Below are 16,704 nucleotides of genomic sequence, written 5' to 3' on the forward strand. Positions count from 1 at the left end.
TGCAGGGAGAACGCAAACCACACCTGTCTCCCTCTTGTGGCAAGAGAGAATAATTGCAGCTGCATTCAAGAGATGCCCAACGTTGAGATATTTAACAGATTAACAGAGACGGGACGGGACCTTGTAGGTCATCTAGTCCAACCCTCCACCCTACCCAAGCAGGAGACCCTACACCATTTCTGACATTTACTGCTCGCTCTCTCCCTCTCTCTCACGCACAAACTTGTTACACAATCAACTTGAAGTTATGGATATTCCAACACTGGAGGTTTGGGGCCCTTTTTCAGGCTGTTTTCCGGGCCGTTTTCAGGCCATTTTCTGGGGCATTTTGCAAGCTGTTTTCAGGCAGTTTTTTGGGCAGTTTTCAGGCCAAAAATGGCCCAAGAAACGGTCTGAAAATGGCTTGGAAAACGGCCTGAAAACAGCCAAAAACCAAGCCATTTTTCAGCCTGTTTTCCGGGCCTTTCCAGTAGCCATTTTGAGCACAGCGCGGGGTTACATTCAGAATATAAGATGCAAATTTTCAGCCTCTTTTAGGAGGGAAAAACGTGCGTCTTATACTCCGAAAAATACAGTATATATAGTTTGAAAGTTTGCCCTCTGTTTGCCCCACCCACTCAATTTCTAAAAAGTTCTAATTTGGGGAACTTCCATTAGTATGATCTTAACACACTAAAAGGTAGAATTTGGAAGTCAACAACACCACAGAACCCAAAGAGAATCTTTCTGAAGTTGCCAGACGTTTACTAACAGGGGCGGACGAGTTAGGAAGGGAGGGGGGAGGGTTGGTTGGCCGTGCATCATCATTGAGGGGGGGGCTCAAGAGTGGCCCTTTGCAGCCGTGTTTCATCCGTGTATTCTACAGTTCCGTCTCCCGTTTCGCCGAGTAGAGTCGTCCGCATAATGGCTTCCGTGACCGCGTAGGGATCGCAGTTTGCGGACGGACGGCGGTCTTCAAAGTAGCCGCAGCCGTCTTGCCCGACTTGACGAGGGATCCGGATGCTGGCGCCCCGGTTGGCCACTCCGGCCGAGAACTCTGTGATGCTGGAGGTCTCGTGCTGGCCGGTTAGCCTTCGGGTGTTGTCCTGGCCTCCTCGGGGATCGTACATCCGGATGTGGTACTGGTGCCGTTTGCTCAATCTTTCGATGGCTGCTTCGATCGCCCTATGAAGGACAAGAAAGTATAATTGAAGAGCAAGCAAAGCTAGGGCGGTGGAGTTAAGCGTGTTAGCAGCCTAGAATCATTACATTCCCACAAACAGTCCATTCCTGAATTTTATTGACTTTTATCTGGCACCAATTTAATATTGACCGGTCTGGAAGTTGAGTCCTGATAACTGGACTAATTTTGAGCCTTGATAGTACAGTGGTCTACGCACCCTGTTATTAACACAGCTGTCTGCAATTTACTGCTGGTTCGAATCTCACCAGGCTCAAGGTTGACTCAGCCTTCCATCCTTTCTAAGGTAGGTGAAATGAGGACCCAGTTTGTGGGGGCAATAAGCTGACTTTGTATAAATATACAAAAGTATGAAGGCTATTGCTTAACACATTGTAAGCCGCCCTGAGTCTCCGGAGAAGGGCGGCATATAAATCAAATTAAAAAAAAAAATTCTTCTTGGTTTGATAATAAGCCCAGTTGCCACGATTCAACTTCCAGACGACTCTATCTGGATGACAGAGAATCTTCATCAATTTTATTTGATGGTTTTTATGTGGGTTTCAATAAATCTTCTATGCTGCAATCTGATGGATTGGTCCTGATTTTTTTTTGCGCCTTTGATGGGAAGTGATGGCTCAATGTTGGCTAGAAAGAAGCTAGGAGCTACGGTGAGGCGAGGGGAAAAGAGAAGGGCAGACAGGGTGATTCCATAGTCAGGAAAATCATGATGGTGGCCATCACACGGCATGATCAAAGCTCCAGCTGTTTTTCATCTGGGAAGAAGAGCTTTGATTATGTCATTCTGAGCGGCCACCATCTTGAGTTTCCTGCATATAACTGTTGTGGCGTGCCAGCAGCCAGCAGAGCTGGTGGCCGACTTGGATGATGAGGAGGTTGGGGAGGAACTTGGGCCAGTTCTGGAGTCTGGGGAAGGCTCTGATGCGTGCTCTGTGATGGACTTTGAGATAGAGCCAGGGGCCGACCGACATTTCCCAGCCGCTGGAGAAGCAGCTGCCTTTGGAGGCTGAGATGAGTGAGGAGGAAGAACAGCTGGGGCCTGCTTGGAACTCACTACTGCCCCCACGTCTATTTATTTATTTATTTATTTATTTATTTATTTATTTATTTATTTATTTATTTATTAATCAAATTTCTATACCGCCCTACTCCCGAAGGACTCAGGGCGGTGAACAGCCAAGATAAAATACAGATAATACAAATATTAAAAAGTCCCTTAAAATTATTAAATATTTTGGCCAAAACACAAATGAAAACACCCAATTTATAAAATCACGAATTAAAAAATTTAAAAGAGGAGAGTTAGGCCAGGCCAGCCTGCTGAAATAGAAAAGTTTTGAGAGCACGGCGAAACGTGCGCAGGTCCGGGATCCTCCGTATCTCTGGGGGGGAGCTCGTTCCAGTTTTTTCCATTAAACCCAAATGAAAAGTTTCCAGTTTTATCTTTGTATTTCACTTTTGAGAATCTTCTGTATTAGGATGGGAATCCTACTCTGCCTTTTATTTTAAACCAGAAGCAAACCACCTTGGAGGCTCGCGAACTGGGCCATTCTCGGCTTTAATTGCACTTCTAAGTTCAACTACTTACTTGATACCCCCTTTCTGCCTTGTTTCTATGGTGCTGACGTTAGTATGGCATCCAGCTCCATTCCAGTTGCCGATCATCGGCTTAGGATCCAGGGTGGCCACGACACCAAAATCTTCACAGACCCGATGTAAAATGTATCTCGCCATCCACAGGTGGTCGCCCATTTCAACGCCTATACACGGCCCCACTTGAAATTCCCACTACAGGGACGCATGGAGAAAACTGGTATTAAAAAACGTTTCCGTGGTGTATCTCTTAAGTAACCTTTCAACCAAAAAATCACACCCAGGGGAAGCGACTAGCCGCAGGAGACCCACCCACAGTTAGCAGTTATCATACTAGATGCTCTCTTCAATTAAAAAGGTAAAGCTTCCCCTCGCACATCTGTGCTAGTCGTTCCCGACTCTAGGGGGCGGTGCTCATCTCCGTTTCAAAGCCAAAGAGCCAGCGCTGTCCAAAGATGTCTCCGTGGTCATGTGGCCGGCATGACTCAATGCCAAAGGTGCACGGAACACCATTCCCTTCCCACCAAAGGTGGTCCCTATTTTTCTATTTGCATTTTTTAACGTGCTTTCGAACTGCTAGGTTGGCAGAAGCTGGGACAAGTCACGGGAGCTCACCCCATTCCGTGGCACTAGGGATTCGAACCGCTGAACTGCCGACCTTTCGATTGTCAAGATCAGCGTCTTAGCCACTGAGCCACCGCGTCCCCTTCAATTAGGTACAGTTAATTATCAACAGAAGAGAAGATTTGTAGCTCAGGGTTTAATTGTGGGGTCTTTGCTGATCTCTGAGCTTGGTTGTTTTCTTGCAGACATTTAATCACCCAACAAGGTAACATCATCAGTGCTACTGAATGTGGCTTGCTCCCTGTTTATATACAGTAACTCTGAGCTTGGTGGCTTTCTTGCAGACGTTTCATGACCCAACTAGGTAACACCATCAATGTGCTATGTTGCAGCAAAGGATGTGCCGAAGGATATGCCGAATGGGCAGGGCGAGAGACGACAAAGCAGGCCTTCCCCTCAAATCTTTTTCAGGCATCAATATCGTCAAATACCTGAGATGGCATGACTTCAGCGTTGGTGCCACCAATCTCCACGCCGGCGTACATGCAAGCTTTGTAGTGTGCTTCCACAATATCGCGTCCGTACACTTTGTTTGCGCCAACCCCGCAGTAATAGGGCCCTGGGAGAAAAAGCAGGATTGCATTTGTTAATAAACGCTCAACACACACGGGGTCTGGCATGCTACATGTGAACTCTCTCTCCTGTTTATCTGCACAGAGATTTCCATTTTGGAATAGAATAGAATAACGGAGTTTGGAAGGGACCTTGGAGGTCTTCTAGTCCAACCCTCTTCTTAGGCAGGAAACCCTACACCACTTCACAGGAGGAAAGAAGGAAAGAAAGAAGGAAAGAAAAGAAGAAAAAAAGATGGAAAGAAAGAAAGAAGGAAGGAAGGAAGGAAGGAAGGAAGGAAGGAAGGAAGAAAAAAGAAAAAAGGAAGAAAGGAAGAAAGAAAGAAAGAAAGAAAGAAAGAAGGGAGGGGGAAGGAAGGAAGAAAAAGAAAGAAAGAAAGAAAGAAAGAAAGAAAGAAAGAAAGAAAGAAAGAAAGAAAGAAAGAAAGAATGAATTACAATTTGTTTAATTCCAAATGTTTTCTTTCTTCCTAGGGAAGGAATCCCTTTATTTAAACCTATTCCTGTCATTCCCCGACCAGCCCCCAACCTAGGTTCATTCTTTCCCCAGTATGTTGTCAACTCTAATCTGCATTGACTTCTTGTTTTCCCATTGCTAGCAATTTAAAGAAAACAAACAAGCCAGAACCAAAATGTGCATAGGAGGGGGGGGGGGAGAAAAAAATAAGAATCAGGAAGAAAAGATTGCGCAATCAAACCAGTTCTTCCATGCCGCATTTTGTGTAATGCTGGGGACAAGCAATGTCCTTGGGGGATTTCGCCATGAGAATTTTTCCATTACTGTCTGGACTTTGGGCAGGGAGAGGGAGGGGGGAAAGGGAGGAAGAGAGGGAGAGAGAGAGAGGAAAGAAAGAAAAGACAGAACGACAGATAGAAAGACAGGAAGGAAGAAAAAAGAAAAAGAAAGAAAGAAAGAAAGAGGGAGGGAGGGAGGAAGGAAGAAAAAAGAAAGAAAAAGAAAGAAAGAGGGAGGGAGGGAGGAAGGAAGAAAAAAAGACAGAAAGAAAGGGAGGAAGGAAGAAAAGAAGGAAGAGAGAAGAAAGAAAGAGGGAGGGAGAAAAAAAGAAAGAAAGAAAGAGGGAGGGAGGAAGGAAGGAAGAAAAAAGAAAGAAAAAGAAAGAAAGAGGGAGGGAGGGAGGGAGGGAGGAAGAAAAAAAGACAGAAAGAAAGGGAGGAAGGAAGGAAAGAAGGAAGAGAGAAGAAAGAAAGAGGGAGGGAGAAAAAAAGAAAGAAGAAAGGGAGGGAGGAAGAAAAAAAGAAAGACAGAAAGAGAAAGAAAGAAAGAAAGAAAAGGAAGGAAGGGAGGGAGGGAGAGAGAGGGAAAAAAGAAAGAGAAAGAAAGAAGGAAGGAAGGAAGGAAGGAAGGAAGGAAGGAAGGAATCTTGAAAGTGGTTTGCATTAGGCTAGGTCGTCATGTGATTGGGTGGGTGTGGCCAATTGAGCAGTCCATTAAAAAATACACACAAATTAAACTTTGTTATGCTCCTGGGGGTGGAAGGCAGGTTAGCGAAGGGATGTGGCTGTGTTTTGTCTCTCTCTCCCTCCCTCCCTCCCTCCCTCTCTCTCTTTTGGCCTCCCGAGGCTTCTGCATGTCCCGTTTTTAGCCTCCTCGGCCTCCAGAAGGCGGGTGGGAGCCAACGGGTAGGTGGGGTGATGTGGGCGGGATAGCCTCGTGGTCCTACATGGGCCGGATGAATGGCTTTGGCGGGCCGTAGGTGGCTCGCGGGCTGTAGTTTGAGGACCCCTGAACTAACTGAACGACTGCAGAGTGGCCGGAGATGTCGTAAAACGGAGCAGAGCTCCCTTAACAAGGGTTCTCGCTTCGCAATGTTGGGAATCGGCTGGCGTCGTAAGTCGAGGACTGCCTGCGTTAGAATGGGAACCCTGCTTTTTTTGGCCCGGCCAGCCAGCTGTTCTCCTTTGGCAACCTCTTACCTTGTGGGCCCGGAAATCCGTTTTCGGGCCAGCCGTATGGACGTCCATCCATGCCCAGCAAGGTGTATTCCTGCTCCATGCCAAACCACGGTTGACTGTCCTTCACCAATTCCATGACTTGCTTACAGGTGTACCGATAATTGGTTTCTGCAGGAGAGGAGGAAACGGGAATGGGAGAATTTGAACCCGAGACCGTCTGGAGAGCATCTCTCTCTCTCTTTTTTTTTAAAAAAAATATTTCATTAGTTTTAAAAGTAAAACAATGGACATTGCTCAACATCTCTGGTTTTGAACATTGGTGTCAAATTCAAGTTAATGTAATATATTCCTTAATCTATCTACAAATTTACAGATCTCCTATTTCATTATAAATCAAGTATATGGTATTTTACTTCCTAAACAGCTATACATATATTTAGTAACTCTATACTGTGTTTCCCTGAAAATAAGACCCTGTCTTATATTTTTTTTGAACCCCGAAATAAGCGCTCGGCCTTATTTTCGGGGAGGTCTTATTATTTGGGGGCGCGTGGAGCAAGACGGGGCTTCTCTTGCCGTCTTACCATTCTTACCTGAAAAATCAGGCCATTTTCCGAGTTTTTAGGCCGTTTTTCGGGTGTTTTTCAGGCCAAAAAACAGACTAAAAACAGTCCAAGGACGCCACAATCTCCTCCTCCAATTCCTCCTCCCAAACCCCACTCCCTTCTACCACTGATGATGTTACCTAGCTGGGTAATGAAACGTCTGCAGGAAAATCACAAGCTCTAAGGACCCCACAGTCCTCCTCCTCCTCCTTGCAAGTCCCACTCCATTCTAGCACTGATGCCGCTACCTAATTGGGTAATGAAACGTCTGCAGGAAACCCACCAAGCTCAGAGAATACCAAGGATCGCACATTTCAACCCTGACTTACAAATATTCTTCTTTATTGGTTTCTGAGCTTGGTGGTTTTCCTGCAGACATTTCATTACCCAACTAGGTAGCATCATCAGTGCTAGAAGGGTGTGGGGTATGAGAAAAGGAGGAGGAGGAGGAGGAGGAGGAGAACTGTGGGGTCCTGGGTGTTCTCTGAGCTTGGTGGCTTTCCTGCAGACGTTTCATTACCCAACTAGGTAGCATCATCAGTGCTAGAAGGGTGTGGGGTATGAGAAGAGGAGGAGGAGGAGGAGAACTGTGGGGTCCTGGGTGTTCTCTGAGCTTGGTGGCTTTCCTGCAGACGTTTCATTACCCAACTAGGTAGCATCATCAGTGCTAGAAGGGTGTGGGGTATGAGAAGAGGAGGAGGAGGAGGAGGAGAACTGTGGGGTCCTGGGTGTTCTCTGAGCTTGGTGGCTTTCCTGCAGACGTTTCATTACCCAACTAAGTAGCATCATCAGTGCTAAAGGGTGTGGGGTATGAGAAGAGGAGGAGGAGGAGGAGAACTCTGGGGTCCTGGGTGTTCTCTGAGCTTGGTGGCTTTCCTGCAGACGTTTCATTACCCAACTAGGTAGCATCATCAGTGCTAGAAGGGTGTGGGGTATGAGAAGAGGAGGAGGAGGAGGAGGAGGAGAACTGTGGGGTCCTGGGTGTTCTCTGAGCTTGGTGGCTTTCCTGCAGACGTTTCATTACCCAACTAAGTAGCATCATCAGTGCTAGAAGGGTGTGGGGTATGAGAAGAGGAGGAGGAGGAGGAGAACTGTGGGGTCCTGGGTGTTCTCTGAGCTTGGTGGCTTTCCTGCAGACGTTTCATTACCCAACTAGGTAGCATCATCAGTGCTAGAAGGGTGTGGGGTATGAGAAGAGGAGGAGGAGGAGGAGGAGGAGAACTGTGGGGTCCTGGGTGTTCTCTGAGCTTGGTGGCTTTCCTGCAGACGTTTCATTACCCAACTAAGTAGCATCATCAGTGCTAGAAGGGTGTGGGGTATGAGAAGAGGAGGAGGAGGAGGAGGAGGAGAACTGTGGGGTCCTGGGTGCTCTCTGAGCTTGGTGGCTTTCCTGAAGACGTTTCATTACCCAACTAGGGAACATCATCAGTGCTAGATTTCGTTCGATCTATTTAAGCAAAGCAGATATGCCAGCGGCCTGGGTGTTCTCCCTTGGGAGAGAAAAAGGGGATTTTAAAAAAGGAACATTGAAGAGAAAAAGACTCACCCGCCGGTTTCCGGTTGTACTTCAGAACCTCACACATGACCAGCTTGTTAGGGTCCAAGCTAAACGGATCTCGGAACATCTTCACGGGGATTAAGAACATGTCGCTGTTGGAGCCTTCGGATTGTCCTGTGCTGGAGCCATCGAAGTTCCATTCTGATAGCTCTGCAGGAGAGTTGAAGAATAACAGAATAAGAGAGTTTGGGAGGGACCTTGGAGGTCTTCTAGTCTAACCCCCTGCTCAGGCAGGAAACCCTACTCCGTTCCAGACAAACGGTTGTCCAATCTCTTCTTAAAAAACCTCCAGCGTTGAAGGACTCACCACTTCTGGAGGCAATGATTAATTATTCTAACTGTAGACAAAGGAGTCTTTACTCATGAATGGACTTTGTAAGAAGCGCATCTACATTTTAACCCAAAAGCATCCCGAGGTGGTTGATCAACATTATCAGTTCAAATCCCAGTGGGCACAGCATTCTCACTTTAGAAGGAGATTTTCCCTGATTTTTTTTTTAAAAATAGCTTAACCGATATGGGGCTCTAGCGAAGAAGCCCACCTTATTCCATCTGATCCATCACCCAAATGATTACCTTTTGCCCGAAGGAAATCCTCGATTTATAACCATTCGTTTAGCGACCGTTCAAAGTTAGAACGGCAACGGAAAAAGCGACTTATGGCCAATCCTCACACTTACGGCAGTCGCAACTTCCCCATGGTGACTTGGGCACTTGGCAACTAAGTCCTCAACTTACAACGGTTTGTCTAGGGACCGTTCAAAGTTGCAACGGCAAGGGAAAAAGGGACTGACGACCGTTTCTCGCAATTATGACCGTTGCAGCTTCCCCTTGGTCCTGCGATCAGAATTCAGACTCTTGGCAACTGCTTCATACTTACGACGCTTGCAGTGTCCCAGGGTGTCACGTGATCTGCTTTTGTGACCTGAGTCGCTTAACCGGGTGACTAACTTCACAACGGCAGTGATTCACTTAACGACTGTGGCGAGAAAGGCCGTAAAATGGGGCAAAACTTGCTTGTCTCGCTTAGCGACATAAATTTGGGGGTCAATCGTGGTCGTAGGTTTGAGTGGTGCGGTGCGTATGGCGCAGGGTTATGAGTGGTGCGGTGGCCTAGAGGAGGAGCTCTCGCCTCACAATCAGGAGGCTGTGAGTTCGATCCTAGGTAGCGGCAGATATTTCTCTCTCTGGGCACAATGAGAATGTATCTACTGAAAAAAAAAAAAAAACCAACTCCGCACTAGCAACAGGAAGGGCATCCGGCCATTAAAAAACATTCTGCTAGCTCCATTCAGTTGCCCGGACTCCACGCCGCAAGTGATTATGGGGTCATTAAAAGAAGATATATAATTGTGGTCGTAAGTTGAGGATGGCATGCGTTTGCCTGAAACAACTTACTAAAAAGTAAGTTTTGAGCGCTCGGGAAAGTTCCCGCCCCTCGGAGAACCCGAGATGTGCAATGGTGGATGAAGAGAGTAGTAGACCGTGTTCAACCTCACCTTCAACGCAATTTGGTTCCTGGGGTAAGGTTTTAGTTTTAGCGCGAAGGCCTTCCCCGCTTCCATCTATCCAAATGTACGTGGCCAAGGCCCTCTTCCCTTGGGGTAGCTTCATGTACTGGTCTCTGACCCCTTTGTTAAGCTTGGAACTGTGTGACACAGACATGGTGGCAACCTGGAGGAGAAAAGATAGATACATCCCTTCAAAGTCAGGTTCGCGGTAACGAGGATGTCAGGGTTCCGAGTAATTTTTCAAACAGCGTTGTTCTCTAATTTTTGCCCATACTAACAATCATGCATTTCTAATACTGTGTTTCCCCCGAAAATAAGACCCTGTCCTATATTTTTTTTTGAAGCCTGAAATAAGCGCTTGGTCTTATTTTCGGGGAGGTCTTATTATTTTGGGGTGCATGGAGCAAGACGGGGCTTCTCTTGCCGTCTTACCTGATTTCCAGCTCTGCGTTTAAATGTTTTCGGGGAGGGCTTATTTTCGGGGGGAGGCTTATTTTAACGCATGCGCTCAAAAGCCCGATTGGGCTTATTATCTGGGGATGTCTTATTTTCGGGGAAACAGGGGTATAGTATTCTTGGAAGTATCTATGTATTTTATTTTTTCCATCCCATAGGAAAGCATGCCACCTCAGTTGCAAGTCATGTCCCTCCGAAATTAATAATCATCTACATCTCAGATATATTCATTCTTCCAACCATGTGATGCCTGGTAAGACAACTCCCAATCTGGCAACCCAAAACCTCCTCTGTTTTTAAAGAATCTTGTAGCAAGAAGGGGGAGGGCCTTCTCTGTGGGGGCACCTACCCTCTGGAATCAGTTGCCCCCAGAGATAAGGAGAATCCAAGACCTCAGTGCCTTCCGCCGTGCCCTTAAAACCCATTTTTTCCAGCAAGCCGGGCTGGCTTAAGAAGAAATTTTTAAATGTTTTAATTGGTTTGTGATTTTTAATTTTTGGGCCACATTTATATATATATTTTAATTGTTTTTTAATATTTGTATTTCATGTTCTTAATTCTGGCTGTACACCGCCCTGAGTCCTCAGGGAGAAGGGCGGTATATAAATTGGAAATAAAATAAAAATAAATTTCAAACTCATTCTTGCTTTTTTCAGGGTTTCAAGTAACACACTCCTAAGCAAACCAAACTCTGAGGCAGGCAATTTCTTTCCTCGAAGAATAGGTTTACTGGATATGTTCTATTGGCACCGGCTGGCGGAAAACCGACTCTGAATATTCCCGCGGTCTTCCATCTAAATAAAAGTGCAAGTTTATCGCTTTCTCAAAACAATTGGTTACGGGGTCCAATCAGAATAATGTCCAGTTGCTAAGTGACTCCAGTCCCCTCCTTCTGAGCACCCTGCAGGAATGTCCTTGGGTCCCACGAGGAAGTATCTACTCCAGTTTGACACTCGACACAATCCCGTAACACACATTAAGAGATGGTTTTGTCACTCTCAGGCTGGACAAGAATCCTATCCCGCTGCCCAGCCTTATTTTCACAACAACCCAGTGAAGTAGGTTAGCCTGGGAAAGCTTTGGGACGACATTAAGCTTCAAATCTAATTTTTTCAAAGTCTACCCCCGCTCTAGAAAATCAAAATGCCCTTTCTCAAGAAAATGCCCGCTGCAAGAGTTTTACCAAAGTGACTAAATTGCTTCTTTAAAAATAGGAGTCTATTTTTAAAGGAGATAAGCATCGGCCCTCCCATTAAACCAATACTTTTGCACCAGTATAAAGGTAAAGGTAAAGGTTCCCCTTGCACATACGTGCTAGTTGTTCCCGACTCTAGGGGACGGTGCTCATCTCCATTTCAAAGCCAAAGAGCCAGTGCTGTCCGAAGACATCTCCGTGGTCATGTGGCTGGCATGACTCAACACCAAAGGTGCACAGAATGCTGTTCCCTTCCCACCAAAGGTGGTCCCTGTTTTTTCTACTGGCATTTTTTACCTGCTTTCGAACTGCTAGGTTGGTAGAAACTGGGACAAGTAACAGGAGCTCACCCCGTTAGGCGGCGCTAGGGATTCGAACCGCTGAACTGCCGACCTTTCGATTGACAAGCTCAGCGTCTTAGCCACAGAGTCACCACATCCCTTATATGTCCCTTGCACCAGTATAAGGGGTTTATTTACCAATTGAATCGAGAGAATTTGTAGCTGGATCCAGAACAGAGTTCTTGAAGTAATGTAAGTCACTTGGAGTGACAGCGGTTATATAAATTTGTTTAATAAATAATAAAGAAATGGCCCTTCAGTTCCTGTTGTGCCAGCCTTCCATGGTTCTAATTTAAGCTTATCTAAATCCCTTATCACATTTACAACAAACAGCTCTGGATATCAGACGGATCATTGGCATTGCTAAAGAAAATCTCCAAACAGAATACTCTGCTATCAAGGTCTCTTAAGGAAGAGTATTAACTTCAAGTATTACTGCAAACAAAGGGGAGGGGGGGTGGGGCGGGACAGGGGGCCAAAGTCCTGGCTTTAGAAGGGTTACCCCCTTCTCCACCCTACTTAAATTTGATTAAATTCATCTAAGAAGAGATTAGGCAGAAAAGATGTGCCTGAAGGTTTCCGGAAGTAGCCTTTTGATACTGTCCTTGGGGAAGAAAAACTGCATATCAGTGGCTATGTATCTGTGTTGTGTGTGAGAGAGGGGGAGGAGGGAGAGAGAGAGAAAGGAAGGAAGGAAGGAAGGAAGGAAGGAAGGAAGGAAGGAAGGAAGGAAGGAAGGAAGGAAGGAAGAAAAAAAGGAGTGAGTCAGAGAGAGAAAGAGAAAGGGGGGGAGACAGAGAGAAATATAGGGGAGACAGAGAGGGAGAAAGATGGATGGATGGATGGATGGGTGGATGGAAGGAAGGAAGGAAGGAAAAAAGGAGAGAGCCAGAGAGAGAAAGAGAAAGAGGGGAAGAGAGAGAGGGAGGGAGAGAGAGAAAGGAATATATAGGAGAGACAGAGAGGCAGAAAGGTGGAAGGAAGGAAGGAAAGAAGGAAAGAAGGAAGAAAAAAGAAAGAAAGAAAGAAAGAGAGAGAGAGACAGAGACAGAGAGAGAAAGAGGGGAAGAGAGAGAGAGGGAGAAAGAGAGATATAGGGGAGACAGAGAGGCAGAAAGAAGGAAGGAAGGAAGGAAGAAAAAAAGAAAAAAGGAGAGAGCCAGAGAGAGGAAGAGAAAGAGGGGAAGAGAGAGAGGGAGAGAGAGAGAAAGGGAGATATAGGGGAGACAGAGAGGCAGAAAGATGGAAGGAAGGAAGGAAAGAAGGAAGAAGAAAGAAAGAAAGAAAGAAAGAAAGAAAGAAAGAAAGAAAGAAAGAAAGAAAGAAAGAAAGGAGAGAGCCAGAGAGAGAAAGAGGGGAAGAGAGAGAGGGAGAAAGAGAGATATAAGGGAGACAGAGAGGCAGAAAGATGGAAGGAAGGAAAGAGAAGAAGAGAAAAAAGACCCAGAGAGAGAGAGAGAGAGAGATACACACACACACAAAGAGAGAGAAGGAGAGAGAGAAATTTGTCAACTTTGCATCAGAATGGAAATTTCATTCTGGGTGGAGAGGTTTACAGTAAATTTAATCTCCAAAGCCTCCAGTTGTTCAAAGCCGAACAATATTTGAAAAGGAAATCCCACCCGGATAAAATCATGACTGATTTGGTTAAGCATGTTGTACAAACCCAGGTGTTTAAACAGAGGAGATACGCATCAAGTACAGCTAACCAGGCCAACATTTACTGCTTCGGATTCCTGGCGATGCGGTTTGTGATTCAGCCGAGCACCAGGAAATGCTCGGCAATCACCAAACGACACCAGGAAGTGGAAAAACAAACGGTGTTATCTGAAGTCCAACCGAAGAAGACAGCTGTAAAGTTGAAGGCAAACGACTGTGCCAAGGAAAGTCAGAATCAATAGAAATAAAGCCCCGGCCAAATCAGTCAAGCTTGAAGCTCCTACAGAATGAAGCATCAAGTTGGCAATGCTGGAAAAAATACCCTTTTTTTTTAAAAAAAAAAAAAGGAGAGGAACGAGGAGAGAAAGAAGAAAGATAAGAACTGTTTAGCATATGTAAAAATCTATCTGAATATTCACCTCTATCACTCCCTGGAGGGAATAAGATACAGATTAGGTAAAAGTTCCCCTCGAACATCTGTGCTAGTCGTTCCCGACTCTAGGGGGCGGTGCTCCTCTCTGTTTCAAAGCCGAAGAGCCAGCGCTGTCCGAAGACGTTCTCCGTGGTCATGTGGCCGGCATGACTCAACGCCAAAGGTGCACAGAACGCTGTTCCCTTCCCACCAAAGGTGGTCCCTATTTTTCTACTGGCATTTTTTACATGCTTTCGAACTGCTAGGTTGGCAGAAGCTGGGACAAGTCACGGGAGCTCACCCCGTCGCGCGGCACTAGGGATTCGAACCGCTGAACTGCCGACCTTTCGATCGACAAGCTCAGCGTCTTAGCCATTGAGCCACTGCGTCCCTTTCAGATACAGGTTAGGAACGGTATTAATAAAGGAATATATTTGTAGCTCGGGGTTGAAATGAGGGGTGTCTCTCTTGAGCTCGGTTGTTTTCTTACACACGTTTCATTACCTGACCAGGTAACATTATCAGTGCTAATGCCAGGAGCAATACTGTTCAATTTAGCAGAGGCGCAGTGTTAAAATAGGCTTTTGTTGCAGGTGAAACATAGTCCCATAGCTTCGTTTTCTTACTTTTCTGCAAAGCAGGCTTGTAACTGTTCACTCAAGCATGGGAACGGGGGCTACGAATCCTTTTGCAAGCTACTCTTATCAGCAAAACAGCCAATGTTGGTTTGTTGAGCCGCCTTCCAGGTGCATCTCAAGAGAAGTGGTGTCAACAGATCCCTTCCCGCCAACCTATTTGCATCTAAGGCGTTCCCGTCACTAAAGGCCAGGGCATCCGCTAAATGTTTTCCCATCAGTGGCCTAAGTTAACCTCCTAACAAATCAAGCCAACCGGCCTTTTGAGAATTAAAAATCGTAAGATTGTTGGGTTTTAAACTCTTCTTCTTTTGGTTAAGTGGGGTTCTGCTCTGAATCCTTCAGCAGATTCCCTACAGAGCTTAGAACAAGATTATTTATAGGAAGATGTTTAATGGAATAACAACTACCCAGTTTCCCCCAAAATAAGACATCCCCTGATAATAAGCCCAATCGGGGTTTTTGAGTGCATGGCAATAAGGCCAAGCGCTTATTTCAGGGTACAAAAAAAAATGTAAGATAGGGTCTTATTTTCGGGGAAACATGGTAGATGTTGCAATTTATTTATTTATTTATTATGGACAGCGAATGTATTTGTTGAGGTTTTAGGACGACAAGATTCGGAGGGGGGCAGCCGCTCTTAAGAGACTGTGGAAAGTTGACACCATAGGAAGGGTGCTAGTCTTGGGGAGGCGAGGGGGGGCTACCCCAGCTTTCTAAAATTTCCACTGCAATCTTTTAGTGCCCAGCTCAGAGTTGCATCATCCAACCTGATGCTTGAGTTCCCCGTTTATGCCGGCAGTTGAGAGAGAGGGAGGGAGAAAGAAAGAGGCAGAGGGGGAGAGAGGAAGGGGGGGGAAGAGAAGGGGGAAGGAGAAATGGAGAGGGAAAGAGAGAGAGGGGGACTTATAGTAACAGTAACAGAGTTGGAAGGGACCTTGGAGGTCATGTAGTCCAACCCCTTGCTCACGCAGGAGACCTGTAGTAGGGATTCGAACCACCAAACTGCCGACAAACTCAGTGTCTTAGCCACTGAGGGAAAAAGGGAGAGAAAAAGGGAGGGGGAGAGAGAGAGGCAGAGGGAGATAGAGGGGGGGAGAAAGAGAGAGAAAGGGGGGAGGGAGAGGGAGAGAAAGAGGGGAGGGGGAGGGAAGAGAGAGAGAGAGGGAAGGAGGAAGGGAGAGAAAGAGAGGGAGAGAGAGAAAGGGGAGAGAGACAGGGAAGAAGAGAGGGAGAGAAAGAGAGGGAAAGAGAAAGGGAGAGAAGATCTGGAGATACAGTTCTGAACAGATCAAAGGAGATGTTACTATTAACTTTTCTGGGAAGCAGGAAGGACAAGAGCATCTCATAGGATCGCTCCTCGCCTCCCCCCCCAGAAGGCAACGTTATACCCTCCAGACGCTAAGGACGAAAATGCCCCGGCTGGTTCCCCAGGTGATTTTAAGTTCTGTCCCTTTTGCAGACCCTTGGAAAAACCAGACTTATTCAAGCCAAAACGTTGCTCCCTCCCTCCCTGCTCCGGTGGGCCCGGGTCTCCCTTGGAAGAGCTGGCCCCCAACAGAGGCGGCCCGAGGGGCTCTTAGGATCGAGTTGGCTAAGGCTGGACAGCAGACAAGTTCCGGGCATCCGGAGCCATGTGGAGCAGCCGCGCGTATTTGCGCAAGGCTCAGGCTGGGTAGAGACCCTCGCCAAGCAGAAACCTGGGCAGGAGGGGACCCTCCACAACCCACCCCAACCTATCTCTTCCCTGTTCTTCTTAAGATGACAATCGGCTGGTTTTTTAAGCGGTGGGGGGGTGGAGAAACTGCCCTCCCAATGGGACGCAACTTTGGAGAGGTGGGCTCTGCCAGGAGGAAAAGTACAGTAAGGAAGCGCGCGATTCTCTTTCCAAGGGCTTCATTGCGCAGAGTTTTCTCCCCCAGCGCTTTGCTAAATTATGGGGATGGGGGAATTGGGGAGGGTGAAGGCGCGCATCCGCCCAGGGCTCCTTTCCGCCCCAGGATCGAGCGCCAAGATCCGCGCGTCCCGGCGCGATGCGCTTACCTGTTTGGCGAGGGGCACCTGGGCTGTTCCTGCGGTGCGATCTCGAGGCACAGCTCCGGAGCAGCGGCCGGCTCCCAGCACCGGCTGCCTCTCTTATAGGGCGGGCTGGCTTCCCGCCTACCCAGAGCACTCGGAGGAGGAGGAAGAGGAGGAGGAGGAGGAGCGTGGACCAAGGCAGGCGGAGCCGTGGGTTGGGTTAGAACGAGAAGGCGAAGGGGGAATCCCTGTTCAGAATCCCCTCGGGCGACCTCAGCTCAGAGAGTCTTTGAGGAAGGGAAAAGGCGCTCTAGACATGCCCAGAGGAACTCGTTACGACGCCCTTGAGGCCGCGTTGAAAAACGAAAATGACAGAGTCCTGGAGACAACGGAGCCGGACTGCGTTTCCCCTGGACTCTCTTTCCCCTGG

At 47.1% G+C, this 16,704-nt stretch overlaps 1 protein-coding gene across 2 annotated transcripts; it reads right to left on the minus strand.

Moving 5' to 3' along the window:
• Positions 1 to 741: 741 nt before the first annotated feature.
• On the minus strand, positions 742 to 16,340 carry LOC139326753 (glutamine synthetase-like). 2 transcript variants are annotated; one of them, XM_070956605.1, is made up of 7 exons: positions 16,299 to 16,340; positions 9,546 to 9,720; positions 8,035 to 8,196; positions 5,905 to 6,051; positions 3,829 to 3,956; positions 2,769 to 2,968; positions 742 to 1,164 (listed from the first exon to the last, which is right to left on the minus strand). In XM_070956605.1, the coding sequence occupies exons 2-7, from the start codon at positions 9,709 to 9,711 to the stop codon at positions 804 to 806; spliced, it is 1,164 nt and encodes a 387-aa protein (XP_070812706.1). In that variant the 5' UTR covers positions 9,712 to 9,720; positions 16,299 to 16,340; the 3' UTR covers positions 742 to 803. The 2 variants fall into 2 exon arrangements, with proteins under 2 accessions (XP_070812706.1, XP_070812705.1); XM_070956604.1 differs by lacking the exon at positions 16,299 to 16,340 and having other exon boundaries at positions 9,546 to 9,744.
• Between the last annotated feature and the right edge of the window lie 364 nt (positions 16,341 to 16,704).

The sequence above is a fragment of the Pituophis catenifer genome, unplaced genomic scaffold (genome assembly GCF_029215685.1).
Source record: "Pituophis catenifer annectens isolate HBS135680 unplaced genomic scaffold, rPitCat1.0.hap2 SCAF_120, whole genome shotgun sequence".
NCBI classification, from domain to species: Eukaryota; Metazoa; Chordata; class Lepidosauria; order Squamata; family Colubridae; genus Pituophis; species Pituophis catenifer.

Bases quoted from the DNA above. Each gene is read 5' to 3' on its own strand.
- LOC139326753 (XM_070956604.1), bottom strand. From the start codon at position 9,744: ATGTATCTATCTTTTCTCCTCCAGGTTGCCACCATGTCTGTGTCACAC. The intron at 6,052-8,034 runs GTGAGTCTTTTT...CCTCTCCTGCAG, and splicing joins GTACAACCGGAAACCGGCGG to AAACCAATTATCGGTACACC. The intron at 1,165-2,768 runs GTAAGTAGTTGA...TGTCCTTCATAG, and splicing joins AGGCAGAAAGGGGGTATCAA to GGCGATCGAAGCAGCCATCG.